General features: G+C 42.2%; 2 protein-coding genes across 9 annotated transcripts in view; one reads left to right on the forward strand and one right to left on the reverse strand.

Annotated features, from left to right (window-relative positions):
* NEGR1 (neuronal growth regulator 1) overlaps nucleotides 1-23,715 on the forward strand; it is a 474,712-nt gene that overhangs the window by 448,219 nt on the left and 2,778 nt on the right. Inside the window, exon 8 of one of the 3 annotated variants that reach the window (XM_082227304.1) lies at nucleotides 19,019-19,062. The exons of the other annotated variants lie outside the window; for them this stretch is intronic. Coding sequence (XP_082083430.1) covers nucleotides 19,019-19,062 — 44 coding nt within the window. The remainder of the gene's footprint in view (nucleotides 1-19,018; nucleotides 19,063-23,715) is intronic. 3 annotated transcript variants of the gene reach the window in all.
* The window catches only part of LOC309534854 (uncharacterized protein), a 109,839-nt gene that overhangs the window by 12,992 nt on the left and 73,132 nt on the right, over nucleotides 1-23,715 (reverse strand). For 2 of the 6 annotated variants that reach the window (XR_014220892.1, XM_082227318.1), the window contains 2 exons: nucleotides 15,092-15,169; nucleotides 12,737-12,850 (listed from right to left, as the gene is read on the reverse strand). The exons of 2 other annotated variants lie outside the window; for them this stretch is intronic. Coding sequence is in view for 1 of the 4 variants with exons in the window: in XM_082227318.1 (XP_082083444.1) it covers nucleotides 15,104-15,169 (66 nt within the window). In the remaining 3 variants the exon portion in view is untranslated. The remainder of the gene's footprint in view (nucleotides 1-12,736; nucleotides 12,851-15,091; nucleotides 15,170-23,715) is intronic. 2 more of the 6 variants (XR_014220890.1, XR_014220891.1) reach the window with 2 other exon arrangements.

A 23,715-nucleotide genomic window follows, 5' to 3' on the forward strand; every position in this document is an offset into this window, starting at 1 on the left:
TAGCTGGGGCTGATGGGAGTTGTAGTTCCATACTGGTTTTGGTTTGCCCTACTATAGTGCATCAATGTGATGGGGTGAGCTCCTGTTGCTCTGTCCCAGCTCCTGCCAACTTAGTAGTTCAAAAGCACACCAGTGCAAGTAGATAAATAGGTACCACTGTGGCAGGAAGGTAAATGGCATTTCCGTGCGCCCTGGCTTCTGTCATGGTGTTCCGTCGCGCCAGAAGCAGTTTAGTCATTTTGGCAACATGACGCGGAAAGCTGTCTGGGGACAAACGCTGGCTCCCTCGGTCTGAAAGCGAGATGAGTGCCACACCCCATAGTCTCCTTTGACTGTACTTAACCATCCAGGAGTCCTTTATCTTTACCTATATAGTGGTACTTCTGGTTAAGAACTTAATTCATTCCAGAGGTCCATTCTTAACCTGAAACTGTTCTTAACCTGAAGCACCACTTTAGCTAATGGGGCCTCCTGCTGTCGCTGTGCCGCCGCCGCGTGATTTCTGTTCTCATCCTGAAGCAAAGTTCTTAACCTGAGGTACTATTTCTGGGTTAGCGGAGTCTGTAACCTGACGCGTCTGTAACCCGAGGTACCACTGTAGTGCAACTGCAGTTATACTTGGAGACAGGAGAGCTTGTGTTGCCACGTTCTGCCAGATGTGCAACAATGTTAACTCTTCAACTTCTTACACTAACATTGCATTGGATCTCGCCCCATGTTTCCAGTGACCTTTCATCCAAAAATAAGTGAAGCCCTATAGCATTGTCCCTGGAGCTTTTTATTGTTCAAAAAGAGAAGAGTGCTTATTGATATTTCTTTTTTACATAATAATAATTGCCTGTGAACTGTAAATTACAATCCCTTTCTGATGTACTTTGTCTGATATGGAACATAGTTTGAATCCCTTTATTTTGTGAATGAAATGCAGCCACTAGATCAGTGTTTCCCAACCGGTGTTCCGCGGCACACTAGTGTGCCGTGGAACTTTGCCTTGTGTTCCGTGGAGGCGGGCGAGTCGGGCGGTGAGAGGCGGGGCGGCGGCGGCGAGCACACGCGGGGCGGCGAGCGAGCGAGCTCCCACATCCCATCGCCGCTCGCTACTGGGCCTGCGCATCCGCTCGCCACTGGGCCTGCCCCAGGAGGTGGGGTTGCGGGCATCACGCCCTTCCCCACGTGAGCGGGGAATCCCATCCGCCCCCACGTGAGCGGGGAATCCCATCTCAGCCCCCGCGAGAGCAGGGGAATCCCATCCGGCCACGCCTCCTGGCTGGCTGGAGGGGGCGTGGCTTGCCCTTTTTAGGGCCGGAGCGGAGGGGGATCGCCCTCTCTTCTCCGGCTAGCCCCATCGGCGCTCGCTACATCCTATCGCCGCTCGGCGAGCACACGCGGGGCGGCGAGCGAGCGAGCTCCCACATCCGACGGCACCAAGCAGGGGCCCTTGGCCGGGCCGGTGCCCACCGTGCCCGCCTCCGCCCAGGAGGGCGACAAGCAGCCACCGCCGCCACCACCCCCGCCGCTGCCCGGCAACCGCGCCGCCGCCCCCGGCTCCCTGCGGCGGGTGATCGTGCAGGCTTCGACGGGCGAGCTGCGAGCTCGGCGGGCAGCGCCTCCGTCTGCAGCGCCCGCCTCGCGGCTCTCATTCCCTGCCCTTGCCAAAGCTCACTCAGCCAAGCCGCGCTCTCCTTCCTGCCTCGCTTTGATGCCTCCTCCCCCCCCCCAAGCTTGGAGGTTCCCCGGCAAGGGGGAGGGAAAAAATTGAAAACTTTCACTTTCGTGCGTCCCTCCCGGCGTGACGCTGCACGCTGACGTCACGGGGCTGTAATGGTGGTGTGCCGCGAGATTTTTTTCATTAAACAGGTGTGCCGTTGCCCAAAAAAGGTTGGGAAACACTGCACTAGATCACTAGAGACTGCTGAGGTGATCATGATTTTAATCAACTGAGTTTTCTTGACTAGATAATACCTTGAGAGAAAAAATCAAACTACATTTTGGTTTGACTTCAGATATCCAATTCAACATTTTTTATGATGGTGTCACTAAAATTTTATTGAGAGAACAACTTTTCCCACTGAAGAGTTCTGTTACTATGCAGCGTATGTTATCTCAGCTTTCAGTCGACAAGCCAAGTCAATTTAGTTTAATAATCTGGAGGCTCTTAACTTGTCAAAAGCTAAACATACAGCAGTAACCAAGCCTTCTGTCTAATTATGGCAGATGAAATTCGACATATGTACCCTTTTTAAAACAAAAATTAGTTTTTCTGACAAAGCATACCACCTGCTCTTGCCTCAATCAGCTTTCCTAAAACACAATTGGTACGGCATTTAAAAGATAAGAATTCCATATTTAGTTACTTTTCAAAATAACTGGTGAATATATGAATGTGAATGTTTATAGAAATTACAAGTACTATGCCTTCCTAAATATATATTTACAATACGTGTGTTGAGTTGTGACCAAACAGAACCACTGCATAAATCTACAGCTGTGTGGCACTGATACAAACTGAGCCACAACAAATTGTTTGGATAAGTTGGGTTGATGGGGAAGTACTACAGTCACAAATTTAAGGTTTAGCTTTGTTTTATCTAGGTATGTACTTATTCGTGCAGTTTTATTTTTACTAGTAGAAGTGAATAATAATGTAAATATTTTTAAAATCTGCAGTAAACATGTCCACAAACATGCACCTAGTGTAACAAATATTCACCTTTTTTCACTCCAGAAACTCCAGGTGTCAGAAAAAGACCTACCCAAGAGGCTACCAATATATGTGACTTTTCAACATTATTGTTATGTTTAGAACCCATCTTCTCTTCAAGGGCAGAAAATTTACTTCAAGGATACTGGTTAAAGGGCATAAAATAAAACAAAAACTGAAATTCCATGCCTTTTTTGATTGCCTCAACTTTTTCAAGTTCCCCTGAATCCATACATTCATTTCCTATTTCTTCCATTCCATATTTTAAAACTGAACTTGGAAGGAACTTTTTTTTTATTACTGACATTCTAGGACAGTAATTTTAGGCCATAGTGAGTTGAATGTTGAATGTAAATAAAAATTGCTTTGTGGGCAAGGGAAGATAAAATCTGACAAAACGCTTATCATGTGAAATTTACTGCATAGTCTGTACAATCTGAGCAAAGTGCAGCTGTAGAAAATTTAAAATGAGGGTTTGATGTATGTACCTTACCTGCAGAACTTTATGGGATAATACATTCTCATTATACCATGATAGAATTTGACTATTCATTGTTTTCATTTTTATGCCATGTACAGAGAAGCAAGTAGCCATAAATCTGAGAGCCGAATTTGTCTTATGGCTCAAGATTGCTCTCAAAGCAATTGATCAGGCCAGTGTTACTATACCTGTGCTATATTTATATACACAGTAGAAAATTCATAATTTCAAATACAGTCAGCTTAACGTGCTTTCACTTAATCAAGATGAAAGAATGGCTGTTGCCTGTGCTCAAGCAGAATGAATTTGGGGGGCAGTTGGTGTAATATTCTCCCATCTCACAAATCTTTAGTTCAACTCAGTGATGAAAGGTTGCTGTCCAAAATGTGTGCTTCTGACAGGTCTGTGAGGAGTGACGGAGTGACGCCACTCCCCAGCATATCTGCAGCCCTGCTAGTCTCAGCGGCTATGGCAGAAAGTGGGGTGGGGGGAAGGATGATCGGGCTCTCTGATCTCTATGCTGGGCCTCTGGTGGCTGTGAGACTAGCTGGTGGCTGTGAGACTAGCTCAGGGTCCACTAGGTCCCAGGCTGACTCAACCCTGCTCCTTCCTTAGAACAATCCAGTTTAGAGCTTTCCACTTGACTTAACTAGAGGGGATACTTCCAGTATGCCTCCATCCCAAATGCATATTCAGCAGCCATTAGGTGTCTGGCTCAGCTAGCATAGCCAAGCAAAACAACAACCCAAACCAATCCCACCCACCCCCAGCCTGACATTTCAGTCTTTCATTCTGCACCAGGTTATTATACCAACGTTCAAAATTACGACCTTTGGGGTATCTGTATGTGCCTGATAACACAGTACAATTTTTAAAAATTAAGTCACTGTTAATCCAACATCTTTAAAGTGTGTGATATGCCTCATTGTAGCCATATTAGTGTGATTTATTTGGATTGCTTTTTCAGATGGGCTGATTTGTAAATACCGGTAATCTATTACTGGGTAGAAGTGAATCATAAGGTTTTTAGATGTTAATTGTGTTTCAAGCACAGAATGGCTTCTAACAGCAGCAGGAATCAGTGTTTATGCATTGAGTTCCCAAGAGTCTCAATATGAAAAGTCTGGTTGGTGTTTCAAATATTTATATGTGTAATAGTCTGAGTTATGTTCTCTGTCAAATCTGACTAGATAAGAGGTTCTTGGACTCTGTACCCCCAGGGCCTGCTTGACCAAAATAAATATTACTTTGGCCCATCAATCACAAAATGGTGGTTCAGGCGTGAAGTCCGTTTGTCTTCAGCTACAATGATGCACTCTTCCATTGCCCCCGAAACAGACAGATGCCAACCAACCAATTTTTTTTTGAAGATGCAAAACTTTCAGTGAAAATTATCTAGACTTTTTCTTCAGCTGCTCAGCATGGGTACCTTATCTCATCCATAGCCTAATATGAAGTATTTGGATATAATGTAGTTTACCCTCATTGAGTTTGGTGAGTATGATGGCTGAAGTTCAAATACATTAGCTTAAATAGCCTGTAGATTAGGCTAATAAATTAGCATCATTCTTACTGGTACAGGTGTGCATGGACCTAAACACCTCCATTTCTCATCACAAAGACTCCATTCAAGACATGTAATTTGAAGAAAGACAGAATATATTTCATTTGAACTCATGCCTTAACTATTTCTGAACCAGTCCCTGAATACCATTATTTTTGTGTACAGTGCTAAAACAAAAAAAAATCTAGGAGTAGTTTCTGGGTTGCAGATATATATATATATATATATATATATATATATATATATATATATATATATATATGCAGGTTTTGGTGTCTTCGGGTGTCTTCCCGTGTAAGAGTCGGGGTGTCTGTGCGACGTTTCGACGAGGTCTCACTCGTCATCTTCAGGCTGGTGCTTTCGGCTTCTTGTTACTGGAACAGAGCAGAATCTGGTGTTTGAGTTCCTATAAATACTGTTGAGGGGTGTGGTGTATAGCCTCCAACGTTCTGGGCAGAGAGGAAGTTCCTAGATTAGTGTGCCTTTTCTTCTTTTGTTCCTTAATTACTTGAGGGATATCTTGAGTGATTTCATGAGTGATATTCTGAGTACCACTGGGTGGGTCATTAAGTGTAGATTAGTTGCTAAAGCTTTTGTGTCTTGACCTCTTGACCAGCTCTGTTCCAGTAACAAGAAGCCGAAAGCACCAGCCTGAAGATGACGAGTGAGACCTCGTCGAAACGTCGCACAGACACCCCGACTCTTACACGGGAAGACACCCGAAGACACCAAAACCTGCATATATATATATATATATATATATATATATATACACACACACACACACACACACACACGAATGAGAATATCATCTGCCTATATTTTAAACTAAATTTTAAATCTTCTGGGCACTTCTTTATTTTTTTGGGGGGTGGGATATTTCTTCCCCCACTTTCTTTCTTTTCTTCCCCCTTCTTCCCTGCTTATGTGGTTGACTTGACACGCCTTCCTTTTCTAAATTACTTTACTTGAACTGGATCAATCAAGTTGTTGGTTTGAGTCATGATGAATGAATAGAAACTTATATAAGAATATCAATTCTAGGTTTCTTCAGTTCGGGTCTTTTGTGCATTCCATCTTTTGATCTTCTCCCAAGGTCACTGTTTCAATTATCATATTTTGGCCTTGAAACCATAAATTATAGTGTGTGGGGTTTTTTCCATTTTGACACACTTTCATCTGGTGTAAACACTCGTAATTCTGTTGTGACACTTTCTGAGTAGATTAGGTCTCCTATCTCAAGCCAACGCTTTCTAATTCACTGCTTTTATACAGACGGTTGTCCAGCTTCTAAAAAGTCATAAATCCTCAACTAAAGTATAATATTTAGAGATTTTATCTGTAGGGCTCGATTGGGACTTCAGAACTCCATTATCATCCAATCTTTCCTCTTAAGAAACATTTTTGACATGCAGAGTTTGTTGTCTTCTGTCTCTACTTTGAAAAAATATGTTCTGACCTTCAGTCAGCTATCCTCTGTCTGTTTCAGTCCCTGCATATGGTTAACTTTTAAGTCCAAATACAGAAGTCTGTGGTTCTTTTAATATTCGTGGTTTATACAAACACCTTTGAAAAAGCCATGTGTTGTGTAATTGGTTTGCATTAATAATTGCAATGTATGTATGTATTTTAAAAGTTCATATCCTGCCCACCCTTTAAAAAGAACCCTGGGTCTCTTACAATAATAAAATGTAAGGCAACATAAAATGAAACCCACATTAAACAGCATTCATAATAATACAATAATACATAGGAAGCCAGAAATTCCTGCAAACAGCAAATCAGCCCGTCCTAAGGCCAAAATATAATGTATGGACAAAATAGTGGGGAGGCCCCCCGTGGGACACGATTAGCATGCCCATAAAAGTGAAAAATGTTCAGCTAAAGGCCTTTTTACACAACCAGGTTTGATCAAGCTCCAGAAAGCATATAGTGTCAAGGATAGGCAGATCCTCAACAAAAAGGAGATTCCACCGGGTGAACATCACCTCAGAAAATGCCCTGCATTTTGTCAGCACCCATTCCACCTCAGATAGCCAAGGAATCTGAAGCAAGACCTCACATGCTGAACAGAGCATATGGGGTAAAACCATGTGGAAGGAGGTGCTTCTCAGTGTACTCTGATACCGTGCCATTTAGGGCTATATTTCTTTTTCTCAATAGTAATAGAGGGTAGTTTGTTCTCCTTTATTCATCACCAAAAATGATGTTTAAAAGTTACCTTTCCAGTTTAAATATTTTAATGTAATGCAGCTTTACAAATTTGAAGTTTTATACAGGTAGGAGTAGGAATAGATACTTGACAAGTATGCATATATACTTTGTGAAAAACATTTCATTTTCAAGGCTTGGCTCTAACCATGCTGCTCTTGTCATCAAATTTGATGTCAATCATAAAGGAGAGATTGTAGCATGAATGAGATTTAAATATGGATAAATCAATCTTTCTTGGGGGACCTATGACTCTTACAATAACAAACACAAGCAAACTCGGTTGAGGTTTCTTCAAGAGGACTGTTAAATTATTAAGCTCATATTGACTCTTTCCAAGGAATAGTATCTAGTTTCATTTAAAGTATATTGTCTATTATTTCCTATCCGTGGAACAGAGTGCTGAAATCAGGCAGGCAAAATGTGCTGATTTCCTTGTAAAAGTGATGTGCAACACCGTGAGTCCACAGTGGTTGGGCAGAACCATTCAGAAGAAATTAGATCCCTAGACAATAATAACCTCCTGGCCAGGAAGTTATGAAAACTAATACTGTTAGCTTCTTCCTTTAATAAAGCAAGGGTACTCTCCCCCAAGGACTAAAAATGGCATGCTTGCCTATATGTGATCTATCTTTACCAATAGCAGAATTCACTAATTGAAGATAAAACAATTTGCACTCTGAATGATAACAAGATAGTACTTTATCAAAATCCTTCTCTCCCTCATTACTTATTTTAAGGATTGGTCTTATTTCACTACATGGTAATTATACCTTCTCTAAACCTGAGGCTTATCTTTTGGGGGGGAAGATCCTTCTATATTAATATAACACACGTTAACACCAACATTTCCCTCTCTCTTTCAGCTATTGCAACAAAGATGTCATTAGCAGACTCAGCAGCCTACATCTAAGCTAAATTTTACTTCATCTTTACATATATCTGCTAAATAATGTAAGGTAGCAATGTTGAACACAGCACATAATGACTACACTTTATCACTTGCAACTGAATTGCAATTCCAAAACTGCATAGTCTATCCAGCAAATATTAGGTAGTGCTTTTATCAGGAAAATAGGCATAAGTGCTTATTATATATTATTTGTCTTTCATTATCATCTGGAAAATACCAACTAGGGTAGAGTCCCACTGTGCCTAAGCCTATATTGTAACAGCAAGCCCTCTTCCCTAAAGATATATAATTTTTTGTATATGCCTTATGATGCAATGCAGGCAGCTATTCCTTTGCAGGAAGAATGGTTAAGTGATCCATGGCGGAGAGTTTTATTTAATGCCGAGATATTTATTGTGCCTCTTTTTCTTAAGCCGACAATTAGGATTTTAGGTTGATTAATATATCCGTACAGTAGGCTAGTTCCTAGGCAAACTCCTATCCTCCATATACAGACAAGCAAGAGACACTCTTAGAGCATTCCAGGCAGGCGAAAACACCCAAGAAGGGTGCAAAGTAAAACCAGTGATAGGGCTGGGCGATATAGCGGTATATCGTCCAACACCAGTTTGAAGTTCACATGGTGATAATTGTTTCATAATGCAGTGGTACCTTGGTTGACAACCATAATCCGTTCCGAAGGTCCGTTTGTAAACTAAAACAGGTTGTAACCCAAGACGCGCTTTCGCCAATGGGGCCTCCAAAAGAAATTTGTTTGTAATCCCAAAAAATGGGTTGTAATCCAAAAAAAGGTTGCAAACCAGGACACGCACTTCCGGGTTTGAAGTGTTTGTAATCCAAAATGTATGCAAACCAAGACGTATGCAAACCAAGGTATCACTGTATTAGAACTGGCAATATACAGTGGTGCCTCGCAAGACGAAATTAATTCGTTCCGCAAGTTTTTTCTTCTTGCGAGTTTTTCGTCTTGCGAAGCACGGTTTCCCATAGGAATGCATTGAAAATCAATTAATGCGTTCCTATGGAAACCGCTTGCCAGGCTGGCGGTGCGGAGAAGGGCTTTTCTCCCCACCGCAAGCCTTCAGGACAGGTACGGGAACAGAGGGGAAGGGGTGCAGCGCTTCTCCTCTGTTCCCTGGGCTTGCGGTGGGAGGAGGGTTTTTCCTCCCCACCGCCAACATTCAGAACAGCATTCTGAATGTTGGCGGTGGGAAGGAAAACCCTCCTCCCACCGCAAGTCTTCAGGACAGCCATCCGAAGGCTGGCGCGGGGAGAAGGTCCCTCCGCCCCACCGCCAGCCTTCGGAGCAGCCTTCCGAAGGCTGGCGTGGGGAGAAGGTCCCTCCGCCCCAGCGCCAGCCTTCGGAGCAGCCTTCCGAAGGCTGGCACGGGGTGAAGGTCCCTCCGCCCCAGCGGCAGCCTTCGGAGCAGCCTTCCGAAGGATGGCGCGGCGAGAAGGTCCCTCCGCCCCAGCGCCAGCCTTCGGAGCAGCCTTCCGAAGGATGGCGCGGCAAGAAGGTCTCTCTGCCCCACCGCCAGCCTTCGGAGCAGCCTTCCGAAGGCTGGCGCGGGGAGAAGGTCTCTCCGCCCCACCGCCAGCCTTCGGAGGAGGTCCGAGCACAGTGGGGAAGACGCGCTGCGCTTCCCCGCTGTCCCGGAGATTTCCCTATGGGCTTTCGTCTTGCGAAGCAAGCCCATAGGGAAATTCGTTTTGCGAAGCGCCTCCAAAATGGAAAACCCTTTCATCTAGCGGGTTTTCCCTCTTGCGAGGCGTTCGTCTTGCGGGGCACCACTGTATCACGAATCACAATGTGTGTAAGGGCTAGGCGATAACTGGTTTTCAACACTGCGATAACTCACCAGCTAAACACTGCAATGGTTTCAGCAGCTGAACCTCATAATATCACCCGCTAAACATTGCAATCTAGCACAGTGTCTGAAATAAGGATGGAACTATACAGAGGCGAACAGGACAATGCCCTGGCAACTTCTACTACTTAAGGGTCTAAATCGGATAAATGACATGATCAATCATCACACAGTCAGCTTCATCAGAAGGCAAGCTGTTTCTGCCACTGTCTCTTGCCGCCACTACTGCCACCACCACAACAAGGCCTCGCAGGCTGCCACCGCTTCTGCCGCTGCCGCCCACTGCTGTGGCGATGCTTCGCAAATTGCTGATTATTGTGCCCTCTGCCAGGCTGCTTCTGCCCTTCGCCTGCTGTTGTTGATTCTGCTGCTGCCAGGCTGCTGCTACCTAGTAGGCTTGCTGGAAGTCTGGCAGTCCCAGATTATTTGTATTCACTATGTCTCACCCCCATACTTTGGATTGTGCTGAATACCACTATTTGGTAGACAAGCCCCAAATCAAACGTCTCATTTGGATGCATTTTGACTTGCCTGCTGCTGAAAGTGGCCATGAGGTGATAGATAATATCATTTATCAGTTTTAGACCCCTAAGTAGTAGCAGTTGCCAAGACTTTGTCCTGTTCGCCTTTGTGTAGCTCCTTCCTTATTTCAGATATCGTGATAGATCAAGATATCACAATGTTTAGCTGGTGATATATCACAATATTGAAAACCAGTTGTCACCCAGCCCTAGTCGGTGATGGGTGTGTGGTTTGAAGAGCTGGCATTTGGCTTCCAGGCCCAAGGTTCCCCATTCCAGTACCTGTATTAGAATGGATGAATAAGCTAACATCAAACTCGATGTTTGATGTTTTCAAATGTTTCAGGGGATTCATCTTCAGGCTGCAGTAGGAAGCCTGGGGGGGGGGGAATCTCCAAAAGTTTTTAAATGATTTAATGTGGAGTTTAGAAAGACAGCATGACTAGTGTCTTGTCTCTTAGTGCGGTAGTACTGCTGTTGATGCCACTTGTTTGACAGGGAGATTTGATAAAGGGGTATTAATTTATATACTGTATACAGATAGAGAAAAGCAAGGAACAGCTGGAGAGGTCACACAGGTCAAGACAAGGAGTCTGTGCCTAGTGGACTTCCCAGATGGCAGCACATTCCAATAGATCACTCACCACACATCATGCCTCAGAGATTTGGCAAGCTACAAAATGAACTAGCATCTGGTCTCTTAGGTTTCTTTCTCTTTCTTTTCCTAATAGCCAGACTTCCTTAAGGTTGATTTAGCCCCAAGGCAGTCACAATCCCACAACTGACACCAAGATGTTCTCATAATAAATTCTCATTCCAGGCATCATTTTAAGCTAAGCAGAATTACGTTTCTGCTATACTTACTAGTTATTTAACAAACAGTCACTTGACCTTCACATCTAATTTGAATACTTTTAGGGTTCTTAAGAATAACATATCTGTATGTTTTCAAATTTGAGGATGATTATAAAGGGATGGGAAGTAGCACAGCTCTTTGAAATTAAAGAGATCTAACCCAAATGTCTCTCAACATAGTGCTTTGCTGCCAACAACCTAATTAACAGATATAGATGTTTCAGAAAATGAACATTTAAGAACTAAAATATGTTTAGACAATGGCTGCTAGTAAGCTGTGGAACTGGTGGGTCACCTTTGGCCAAGGAGGTCATGTAGGCCAGGCCAAAAAGGCCACGAGTCGGATAAAGGAAGTCACATGGGTGGGACCAAGTTCTGGTTTTCTTCCCATCCTCCTCCCTTGCAAAAGTGTGAAGACTAAAGTACCGTATTTTGCACCCCATAGGACGCTCCGGCCCATAGGACGCACCTAGTTTTTTGGGGGGGAAATAAAGGGGGAAAAATTATTTCCCCCCCCCCCAGGTGCGGGGCTGGAAGAACCAGGTCGGGGAACAGTGGGAAGGCACGCTCTGCCTCCCCGCTGTCCCCCGAGCTTGTGGGGCTGGCGATGGGGAGAAGTGCGCAGATCCCGGGACTGCAGACAGCTCTGCGCCGCCATCCGGAGGGGGGGCGGGACTTAGCACCCCGCTCCCGATGGCCGCACAGAGCTGCGCTGATCCCGGGACTAAAGGCAGCTCTGCGCCGCCATCCGGAGCGGGGCCGGGCTTTGCCCCCGGCTCCCGGTGGCCGCGCAGAGCTGCGCTGATCCCGGGACTAAAGGCAGCTCTGCGCCGCCATCCGGAGCGGGGCGGGACTTAGCGCCCCGCTCCCGATGGCCGCGCAGAGCTGAGCTGATCCTGGGACTGCAGGCAGCTCTGCGCCACCATCCGGAGCGGGGCGGGACTTAGGGCCCCGCTCCCGATGGCCGCGCAGAGCTGCGCTGATCCCGGGACTGCAGGCAGCTCTGCGCCGCCATCCGGAGCCGGTCTCCCGAGGGTTGCGCAGAGCTTCCTGAAGCCTGGAGAGCGAGAGGGGTCGGTGCGCACCGACCCCTCTCGCTCTCCAGGCTTCAGCAAAAGACTGCATTCGCCCCATAGGACGCACACACATTTCCCCTTCATTTTTGGAGGGGAAAAAGTGCATCCTATAGGGCGAAAAATACGGTACTAAGTGCATAACTCAACTGAAAAGTGTCTAGCCTTGTTCTAGAAGGGGTCCCTGGCATTACAGTAACCATACGTTACTCAGAAGTAAGCCCCATTAAATTCCATAGGAATGGCTCCCAAATAGTACTGGAGCATGAATTGGTTAGTCTTAAGTGACACACAGAGCTGATAACCAGCTCTCTCCCAAACTATCAGCCCTATCGAAAAAAGACTATCCCTAACTTATTCATTTCTATGCCTCTTCCCAAAATGTGGAAGGATATTAAATGGACAAGAGTGTAGGAAGCCAGGGTTAAAATCGCCACTTGTCACCCTGGGTGTCCTTGGGCTATTCACTGTCAGTCTATGTCTCAGTGTTGTGAGGATAATATGTGGAACAGGAGACTCATGAATACTATGAAAGGAAACCAGGCTTACTTCTTTTAATTGGTTCAACACAGAATAGCTGGTCACGGGAAGGTAGCAACAGGAACAAGCCACTTCTATTGGGTCTGGTGGCTATCTTAGGTTGCAGTTCCAACCATGTCTACTCTGAAACAAGTCAATGAAGCATACTCCTGGGTAAGTGGGGTGAATTTATTAACTGCGTTCCTATCACCTCCCAAAACAGGAGTTCACTGGGTTTCTCCCAAAGCAAAACAGTTAAAACTGTACACTGAAATCAATATGCAACTGATAGGCAATTTAAAACATTATTAGAAGTATAATTCAGGTTAACAGTTTCCCAAGAATATATACTTTAATATACAGATACTGCACTAACTAAAAGCTGGTTCGGTTTGATAGATAGACAGACAGACAGATGGGAGGGGGGTTATTGGGTTGTTTTTGTTTTGATTTTGATTATCTATTTTGTGGTTTTATTTTCTGATTTTATCTTGCAAACCGCCCTGAGACCTGCGGGTATAGAGCGGTATATAAATTTATAAATAAATAAATATATAGTTATGTTCTCAGAACTCAACTTATTTTTGTGATGATAGTTGTTTTAAACTGTTATTAAGATTGTGTTTTAATATTGTAACCCATCTTAGGGTGAAGGGGGCATATTTAACAGCAACAGTAAGCAATCACACTGGTGAAAAAGACGTTGGCTTTGTGCTTCAGCTGGCTTACAAATTTGGTGGCTCTAAGATTAAATCCACATGCAGACTCACTAAAAGGGCTGGGCCATTCAGTTTATTTTTAATCATATCCATATCTATGCACCTAGAAGTCCATTTTGTCCTGTTTCTGCATTAACAGGTAAACCTTGGGATAAGCATCTAAATGTGCACTTTTTTGTTGTTTTTTAAATCCTTCTCAAAATATGTATTTTATGTATTTTTAAGCAACAGCTCTGTGCAATTAGTGCTAAAACAGCATTGCTGGGTTTTTATTTTGTAGATTTGTATCCTTCAGTTCTGGGAATAAGCCAATCTTGTGAATGCTTGGCAATACCAGGACAGAGAAGCCCCACTGATTCTATGAAGACAAAAGGTCTGGTGTCAACAGGTTGTGGGTGTCAGGCACTGAAGTTTGTCTTTTACCAGCTGCTGTATCCAATCTACCAGAAGAAATATGAATATTTCATTTACTTACTTTGAATTACCTTTCTAATATTACATAAATAAAATAAAATAAAACAGATGCATTGTAGATCTGATGTGTTTGCATTTGTACAATCTGGATATGATTTATTAAGCTTGAAGTTCATATGAAGGAAAGCAGATTAGCATAATTTTCTGCTTGCTTAAGAAGTCACAACAGTCCAGATTATGTAGCAAATTGAGGAAACTGTTTTAATATGATAAGATGAAATACCACCTACAGTATGCTTGATCTTCCTAGCTTGATTTTTGATCTAAATGAAAGGTTGGTTTGTCATACTGATTTCTAATTTAACTTTGCTTTGTAACCAAAGGAAGGAAAGTGTAAAAGAGAACTCCATTTGCTTCAGCAACATTGAAAATTCAGGTGATTAGTGAGGCCTACAAAGTGTTTAAAGCTGAGGGAATTGCTCATGCAAATGAAAGTTCCCGAATTGGGGCCTTGATTTTATATTCTGTAAATTTACTGTATTAGGGGAAGATTCCCAAGAAGGAGTTAAAGTGATGTTTTGTTCATGTCATACTCTGTGCATAATAAGAAGCAAATAACTCAACACAAATTGGAAATTGTCAAGAGCGTGACAGCTGTGCTTCTGACTTCTCTTACAAGGAAATGAGGGAAATTTTTAGGTCTGCTATTCAAAACACAATTAAATTGCCAACTCAGGGGACTGCAGCACCACAAAGCAAACAAAATGGGATGAACTTTTGCGTATTTCTTCCATTAATTTTATTGCCTCTCTTGTGTTTTATACTCTGCTAAGCTCAGAAAGGACCTTTAGTTAGCAAATATTCAGGTATATTTATTTGTTATGATGATAAATGCAATATTACAAATTGACATGAAGCTCTGTTGGGTTACCTGTTATTTCTCTGATACCTTTAAAGAGAATCCTGGGAGAGGAAGCTCTCTATGCTCACTCACAATATTTTCCTAGGAAAATATTTTTAGGGCTTTATAGGTCGAAATCAGAACTTTGAACTGGATCTGAAAATTATTTGGGAGCCAGTGTAATAGGGCCAGGATTTATGTAATATGCTCAGACCATCTGGCCTGAGCAGCCTGACCACCAAATTCACCAAACTCAGAACTATAAAGCACCAATTTCAATATTGCAGAAGTACCTGGATTACACAATACATTACAAGTATTGCCAAAAAAGCATTACTTTTTCAAACTTACTTATTTAGGTCTCTATTGAAGGATGAAAGTCCTTGATTGTCTGGAAGATGAGAGAGCATTTGTATCTGATACTGGCACCTGAAATTTAGAGAGCATAAATATTAAGATCATAGATCCTGTGGGTGGACAAGGTACAATCTAGTTCCAAGAATAGAACATAAGAAGCATCTTGCTTGATTAGACCAAAGGCATATTTAGTAGAAATGTGTGGTGGCCCCAATATTCACCTTATATGTGTTTAGCTATATGTGTTTCTTTTAATTCCATTCTATTTCTGAGTTGCTCTGGGATTTCTCTACTTAAATCTGTAATTCAGGTTCTGTGCCACTCTGTATAAAATGAATCTCCCTGTTCCTTATTCACTATAATGGGGAATCTAAAAATGGCTGTATCTCCCCCACTCCCCTTTTGGCCAAATTAGGTGAAATTTACAAGCATAGAAGCCTATCCAGAGTGGATTGTGTCTGCTAAATTGCAGGCAGTCTAGAGGATTTTTTTGTTGGGAAAATTCCTCCGTAATCCATATTAGCACAATACCTGTATCACACCTGCTAAAACTTCATGAGATTCACATTTTTGAGAGGGAGTGGGGGCTTGTCTCTTCTTCCTCTTACCTAAACATAATTAAAAGTTCACTGAGTGGTATGTATTTTTGCATGTGGGTTTTTGCAGCTTCAGACCTTTCCAGAGCTTGTTTGTGTCTTCTATTGCAACATGAACCTAGCCAGCTGCCTCCAGAGTTCTGAACAGCTCTAGGGTTGTCGCTGCTGCTGCTGCTGTTAAAGCATAGCAATGTAGATTTAAAAAACTTTTGCCTTTTAAATAAATTTTCCACTGCTGTGTTTTAACAACAAAAATAAATAAACACTGAGTTCTTCAATGCTTTGCAGACATTTTGGACAGCCTTGCTTCTTGGAGAGCCCATGGATATAAAGAAAGCATGGTGCTTTCTTAACCTGAAGCACGACTTTAGCTAATGGGGCCTCCTGCTGCTACTGTGCTGCCACTGCACGGTTTCTGTTCTCATCCTGAAGCAAAGTTCTTAACCCGAGGTAATATTTCTGGGTTTAACCTGAAGCATATGTAACCTGAAGTGTATGTAACCCGAGGTACCACTGTACACAACAATCATGATCAGTAGCTCTCAATAAGGTAGAAAACCACCATAAACCAACCAGTGTGAAGGCACACAAACACACACAAATAAACCCATCCCTAGAATAACACCAATTGCCCAATTTACAGTGTGCCATATATACATAAGAGATTAAGCGGCGTATAACACCTGCTATTCATGTTAATACAAAGAATTTCTGCCATAATACCATTTGGCCATATTTTTCAGTGCTTCAGTGCATAGTTTCTTCATCCATTCAGACTTCAGAAAGTTATTTCCTGAAGATCTCAAAAAATGGCTAGTGTAGTATCAGACAGAACATTTTTCTTTAAAAAAATATGTTACTCCTTTTCAAGGTCCCTTGATTGTGGACAAATGCTTTCTAGAGCCTTCTCCTAACACCCATCGTGATTTGAGGCAGAACAATGCTCCTTTGTGTAGGCCCGCAGCATTCTGTGCAAATGGCCTCCGTGGCTAGTGTAGTGCACTAAATGATGCAGAGATTTCCTTTCAATTCGTGCCATGTGATGTGTCAGTCTTTGCCAACCAGTTCAATTGCTATCTGTGCATTCTCTTTGTTAATAGTTATTCCTGCTGGCTGCCATAAGGTCTAGCTTTAAGCTCAATTTTCAAAGAGCGTATCCAGCATTCACAACATGTAGAGGTCTGTATACATTCATCATGCAGTGGTGAATCTCAGTTGGCAAGATCTCCTCAGCTGTGAGAAATTCAATTACTGTTTGCTACTCAAAATGTGCATCAGTGGCAGTTGTCATTCTGAACTACCTGCTTCTGTTCCTCTTTGGTGTGAGAGAAGCAGGGGTGGTAGAACTTTTCTTGGAAACAGGCTGGAATCTGTCCACCGTCTTGCTCGTATAATGTGCTATCATAGTATCTGACATTGTTAGAGAAATAGAGGAGTACTTCCTCCCAACGTACATTGTCATAACAATGATGAGAAGAGTATTGGCTGATGGGCCATGCGACAACAGCTGCTCCATTTGTTTCCCCAGCCTGGAGTGGCCAGGCACACATCAAAAGAGGGCCTTGATTGGATAGAGGGGAAGGTATTTAATTAGTAGTCTACAAAAGGTATCAGCACAGAGCTTGGACAATGCAAAATATCTGTTTGGAGCAGTGCTTTATTATTATTATTATTATTATTATTATTATTATTATTATTATTATTATCATTTGCACTAGCTCAAAAACCAGTTGAAGGCTTTTTACAGGGCATTTAAAGGCACAGTTCAGAATGAAGTGTGGCTTAGGTTCCTTGCGGCAAGGTCCGTGACTGATTATGGCTGGGACAAAGAGAGCTTTTTCAAATTCACAAATGAAATCTAAAGGTTCAGTTTATTAGCTGAACACATGGAATTGATACGGGCCATTTTTTAAAAAAAACAACTTTGGCTTTGAATAATTTGCTTCAGCAACTCCAACATTGTTTAATTCATTTTGACAACTTTGACTTTATTTAATTTACTTCATCAGCCTCAACCCCATTTATTTCACCTGCTCTGCCTGTGTTCTGTATTCAAGCCTTTGTGCAAAATTGAGGTCAGACCTTCATTTGCATTTCTACTTCTCTCAACTTAGCCCTTGACGTGAATTGTGGGTGCTTTGAATTAAATGCATTGTTGTCTATTTTGGAAGTTGATTACCAAAACATCTTGCTTTACAGATACCTTTGCTACTGCCAAAGAACTTGAAATGAAAGCTTAGAGAGTCGCACGGCTCATTTGCTTACCTTTATCTTAATGTTATAAATCAATAACAACTGCAGATGCCCCATTTCCTTAAACACATGAATAAGAGAAAAGTAGAAATGGATTTTGCTTTTAGATTAGCATTTTTGCTTTTTAAGTTGCGTTGGAATTCAGTTGAGGGAACAATAATTTCCAGTGCTCAGAGGCATAGACCCTAGTCTAGCTGCTTTGGTGTGAGCCAAGCTGCACACACAGACAACTCTGCAGCCATTTCTGTACAGTGGTACCTCTGGTTGTGAACGGGATCCGTTCCGGAGGCCAGTTTGCAACATGAAAAGAGCGCAACCCGCAGCAGCACGTCTGCGCATGTGTGGGTTGCGATTTGGACTTGTGCGCATGCGCGAAGCACGAATTAGCGCTTCTGCACATGCGCGAGCGGCAAAACCCAGAGGTAGCCCTTTCTGGTACTTCCGGGTTGCCGCGGGACGTAACCTGAAAGAACATAACATGCAGCAAACCTAACAAGAGGTATGACTGTAATCACAGTCATGGCCCCATAGCAGAAGGAGGAGTGAGGATGGAGGAGGAAGAAGCTTTAAATGGAATTATACTGGAAATTGGCAATTCCCATCTCCTTGAGACCACCTCTTGTATTGAGTGCCTGCTTATGTCCCAGCCCCCTGTGCATTTCTCAAAAGCTCAACTACTTATATGCAAACTATACACAACAAGTGATACATCATATATACAACATTTATAAAAGAGTCAAATGAAGAGGGAATTACTATGTACTACATTTATGCAGCATAATTTGACTAATAATACATACCGTATTTTTGTGTGTATAAGACGATGCTTTTTGCTAAAAGGCAAAAATTGGGTGTCGTCTTATACACGGATAGTGAATGCAGAGGGGGGACATGTGATTAATGGCAGCAGCAAGCAGGAGATTGGCAGCAGTGACTGGGCAGGTGATTGGTGGCTGCAGCAAGGCGATTGGCAGTGGCAGGCAGGCGGGTGAGCGATTGGTAAAAGTGACCTCCCCCACCCCGCCCCACCCCCCAAAAAGCTAAACAACTTAATTTCGCGTTAAAAAAATAGTGGTCATCTTATACATGGGGGCGCCTTATACAAGGAAAAATACAGTAAGTATTTTTATACAGTTGTGTGCATTGTTGTATGTCTCTGCTTATGCACTAGTTACTTTATGGAAACCTGGAGTATGCATGCATATGATAATACATATACTGTGAGAATTGTTCATATTTTTAGCATATTTTTGTCAATATTAAGGAGCAATGACACAGGAATTAAGAGGAGGGAAATCTGTGTGAATAAACTAGACATTGAGATTTTACGGGGGAAACGTCTCTAAAGAAAAGACAGACATCTTGTTTCTGAGGGCATAGTAACGTGCTGCATCTTCAAAGGCCGTGGGCTGGTGCACCAACATACTTAAATTGCATTGTTATTGCATGATGTAGCCACTAGTGCGCTGAAACTTTATGAACATCTAGCTGTAGCAAGTGAATAGCTGTCAACTTTTCCCTTTTCTTGCGAGGAATCCTATTCGGAATAAGGGAATTTCCCTTTAAAAATGGGAAACGTTGACAGCTATGAGCAAGTGCCCAGAAAGGCAGGGTCTTTGATATATTCTCTACAATTGTGGTTCTTTCCACTTACTATTTTGAAATCAGTGTGGGAGCCAGACCCTATAGGTGAACTGAATGATGATGATGATTGATTGAATAATTATACCACCCTATACCTGCAGGTCTCAGGGCAGTTCACAGAATAAAATCAGAATGTAAAACCACAAAGTACATAAGCAAAATAAAAACAACAGCAACCCAATAACCCCCCCCCCCACAGACACACACACAGACACATTTTAAAAGGGCATAGAAAGATTCTCAATAGCCTAAGTTCTGGTCCACTTGTTCCTTTAAGTCCATGTCTACTAACATTAGGGAGAATTCTTTGAAGGTGGTCCACTACTGGTTTTAAACCCCAATCTGACTAGCTTCTATGGTGAGATCAGGTTCTCCCTTATGCTGGCAAAGTTATAACGTACAAGGAACATATTGGCATATGTGGTGGAGTTGTAACTATGTACTCAAGTTCTGGAAGCATGTTGTAACAGCTTGGAGGCTGTTAGTGATATATATATATATAAGCAAACATACTTAGTGGGAATGAATTTATTTGGCAACATTCATGAATATTTGGTATGTTTGGTAGAAATATGAACCTTGTATTCCACCATGAAATATATTTTATGCCACTCATTCTTTTAAAGCTTTCTATGATGATTATTATGATTATTATTTTATCATATTGTAATTTTATTCTTCCTGTTTTTATGATTGCTTTTAAGTATAGATAAGGGGAACAGAATTGGCAGCTTGCTGCAATCAGCCCTTTGGAACTTTCTTCTCTATTAGGGCTGCTTACTTTTAATGAAAGGGCTGTTGCTGTAATTTTTATTTTAACAATCTGTATGTGATCTTTTAAGAGTATGCATTTTAAGTGTATATTTAATTATTATTTTTAAATGATCTCATTAGTATGCAAGGCCTCAGCTGGGACTAGTGAGATCCTGCTGGATCTCTTTTCTAAAGAGTTAATAACTTTTCTGATAACGATCTAAAAGCTTGATGATATTGCTTCATTTAAATGGTCAGTAAAATGCTCTTGTATATTTAACCTCATCATATGAGAGACTGTGAAATCTCTTTTGCTCTATGTCTCTTCCCTGGAGCAATTTCCAACATTTATTTATTTAAGAGTCCACCAGGTTGAAGAAGGGTTCCCTAGCTCAGCAGTCAGATACAAAGGGACCAACAATGGATGGTGATTAAACAGTCCTAAGAAATCACATTATCATAAAAACATTGTTTTTAGGGTTTACCGGTTCTACTGTCGTTCTCATTTAACAGAAACAGAAACTTTAACATTTAAAATCTTTCAGAACATAAAGGAAGAAACAAAATGTGTTCAGTGCACTTGGGGGCATTGAGGATCATACATGCTCAGGGTCAAAACTGTGTTCAGTGTGACAGATTAAGAAACTAGAGGAGACATTACTAAGGGAATCTGAGTTTATAAAAGGCAGTAACACATCTGCAGAGCCTCTGAAGTTGCACACACACAGACTGAGTTCATGGCTGGGTGACAGAGTGACAAATTCCTGGAAGTCTGCAAGTCCTAAAGCAGCATAGCACTCAAGGCACCAGGATCAAAGCCAGGCCACAGGAGGGCAAGGAGAACACCACCTCACAGGCTCTGTTCATTCTGTGACAAGACATAGCAGCTATAGGAAGATTCAAAACTAGTCTTCAATTTTTTCATCACCACTTCATCTACCACACTATTGTTAGGTCAGGATGCCTGACCGCATCTCAGCTTGAATTGGCACAAACTGCTCCAAACGAAAGATGAATGGAATTTTTAGGAACCCAGCAAAATTTGTGGGATAAACCATAGATCCACAAATCCAGCACAGCCATCCATCAAATTGGGGGTATGCAGATACTATTTTAACAGCCTTAAAAAAAAAAAATCACTTGAGCTTTTGGAGAAAGAAGGGTTTATAGCCAGAATGACTCTGTCTACCCCATGGGTTAATAGCCTGAGCACTTGAGCATCACTGACAGAGTGAAAAATGGCAAGCTGCAGATTTTCTTGGATCCCAGAATAGAGGACAACATTATTTCATTCCAATGGCAGCAGATGTTCGGTGTCGTTTCGCTGGTATAAACATCTTTAGGATTCTGGATGCAAAATATGCATTTGGCAAAATGGACTGGATAGGGAATTCCGCTGACCTATGTATTTTCAACACACCATGAGGCAGATTCAAATTTCTTAGTCTACCTTTTGGAATTAAGTCAAATACTGAAGTGCTTCAACAAAATAATTATGACACATTTGGAGATACCATAGAAGTGCACATAATAGCAAATGACATGAGTGTAACAGCATCCACACATGAGAAACATAACAAGATACTGAAAAATGTGAGAAACATGATAGAACAGTGCTTGGCCCAAGGAGTAAAATGCATGGAACATGTCCTCTCATCACATGTGATCAACTCCGATGACACCAAAGTTGAGACAATCCATCCCCATCTCCCTCACGCATTGCAAAGGCTTGTGAGGGTGAGCCAGATTCATGAAGAGCAGGGACGTCCAATAGGTTGATCACAATCCAGGATTGGAACTGCCCCCAAAAGATGTTAGACTGTTTTTGTATGCCACTACAGCGGCAAGACTTTTATTAGCCAAAAATTGGAAATCGCAAGAAATATCAACGATAGAAGAATGGCAGATGAAGATGTTGGACTTTTTGGAGCTGGCCGACCTGACTGGAAAGAAGAGGAGTACCAAGAAGATTGGAAGAAATTTAAAGACTATTTAGCTAAATATTGTAACATAAGATCATTAGAAGTCACTTGAAAGTATCAAATAGGCCTAGGATTAGAATAAGGAGGAATTGTAAAGAAATATGGACTGAGACTATTAAGAAAAGAGAAGAAGATAGTAAATTGAAAGAGTTAATTTTATTAGAAAGATGAAGGTGATACAATGAAATTCAGTTGGGGATTTGAGGAAGTCAGTTAACAATGAAAGTTAAATCAGGTTCTACAAGTAATATGTGTTTATATTTTTGTTTTGTTGTTTTTTTTGTTTTTAGTATTGTAATGTGTTTTCTTTGTGTGTTTTATATGTCATATTTGTTATAAATGTGGAAAATCAATAAAAAAAATTGGGGGGGAATAGGTTGATCACAAACCCGCGAGGTGTTGGTAGATTGCGGGTCGATCTCTGGCTCCCTTTCCTCAGTGTCATTGAAACTGACTCCTGCCCCGCCCCCTCAACAAGTTCAACAACTTTGACCTGAACCCCCCAAAAGCAGGGGTAGATCATTGCCAGATTTTAAATCTGAAAGTAGATTACAGTCTCTCGGGAGTTGGCCACCTCTGATGTAGAACATGTGGCTCAGCCCTAATACCAGCCTATGCCTCGGAATATGGACTAGAAGCTTGTTTAATCCGCATCTAGAAGTTCATTACTTAGGAAGTATTGTATTTTCAAAGTCTCTGGCAAAGTATCTGCTTCTCTGCCTATTGTAACATGACTGCATAGCTATAAAAAGAGACGCTCCTTATCAAGAACATTAGCAGGAATCTGTGGAATGACACAGATGATGTTTGTGATGGAAGAGTTCATTATGCAAGTACAGAGTTCTGATGCAGAGTTCAGAACAGCGGCTAAAAGAGAAAGGCTGGACAAGCAAAAGAAAGCATATGAATCCTGGACTGCAGCCATGCTGGGCGATGAAAGATCCTCTCATCACAAAGCAGTGGTGACAAAGTAGTCAGACAAGACAAGGTGTAAAGTGCTTTGCTCCAGTAACATCTGTAAACTATCACAGCTCAGTATAACTGCAGGTATTTCTTAGATATTTGTACCTACTCCCAATTCATTGTTCCTCCAAATACCCTCCAAGATAATTCAGCAGACTTCAATGTAACCAAATTAAAAAGTCATCTTTGCAAAACCTGGTGTTCCTCAAATATTTGACAGGGGACCATGTCTCTTACAGACAAGGAACGAATACAAGCAATACAGTGGGAAATAACATATACAGCAATCTTGAGACCCCCACATTTCAGTGGACCAGCTGAGAGAGGCATTCAGACAATGAACTCAATGTTCCACAAAACAGCTGTATCAAGCTGTGATCAAACAACTTGGTTTTACTGGAACACACTGCTAAGAGCCATGGACTGT

Source organism: Podarcis vaucheri, assembly GCF_965113315.1.
Source record: "Podarcis vaucheri genome assembly, chromosome: 6".
Taxonomy (NCBI): domain Eukaryota; kingdom Metazoa; phylum Chordata; class Lepidosauria; order Squamata; family Lacertidae; genus Podarcis; species Podarcis vaucheri.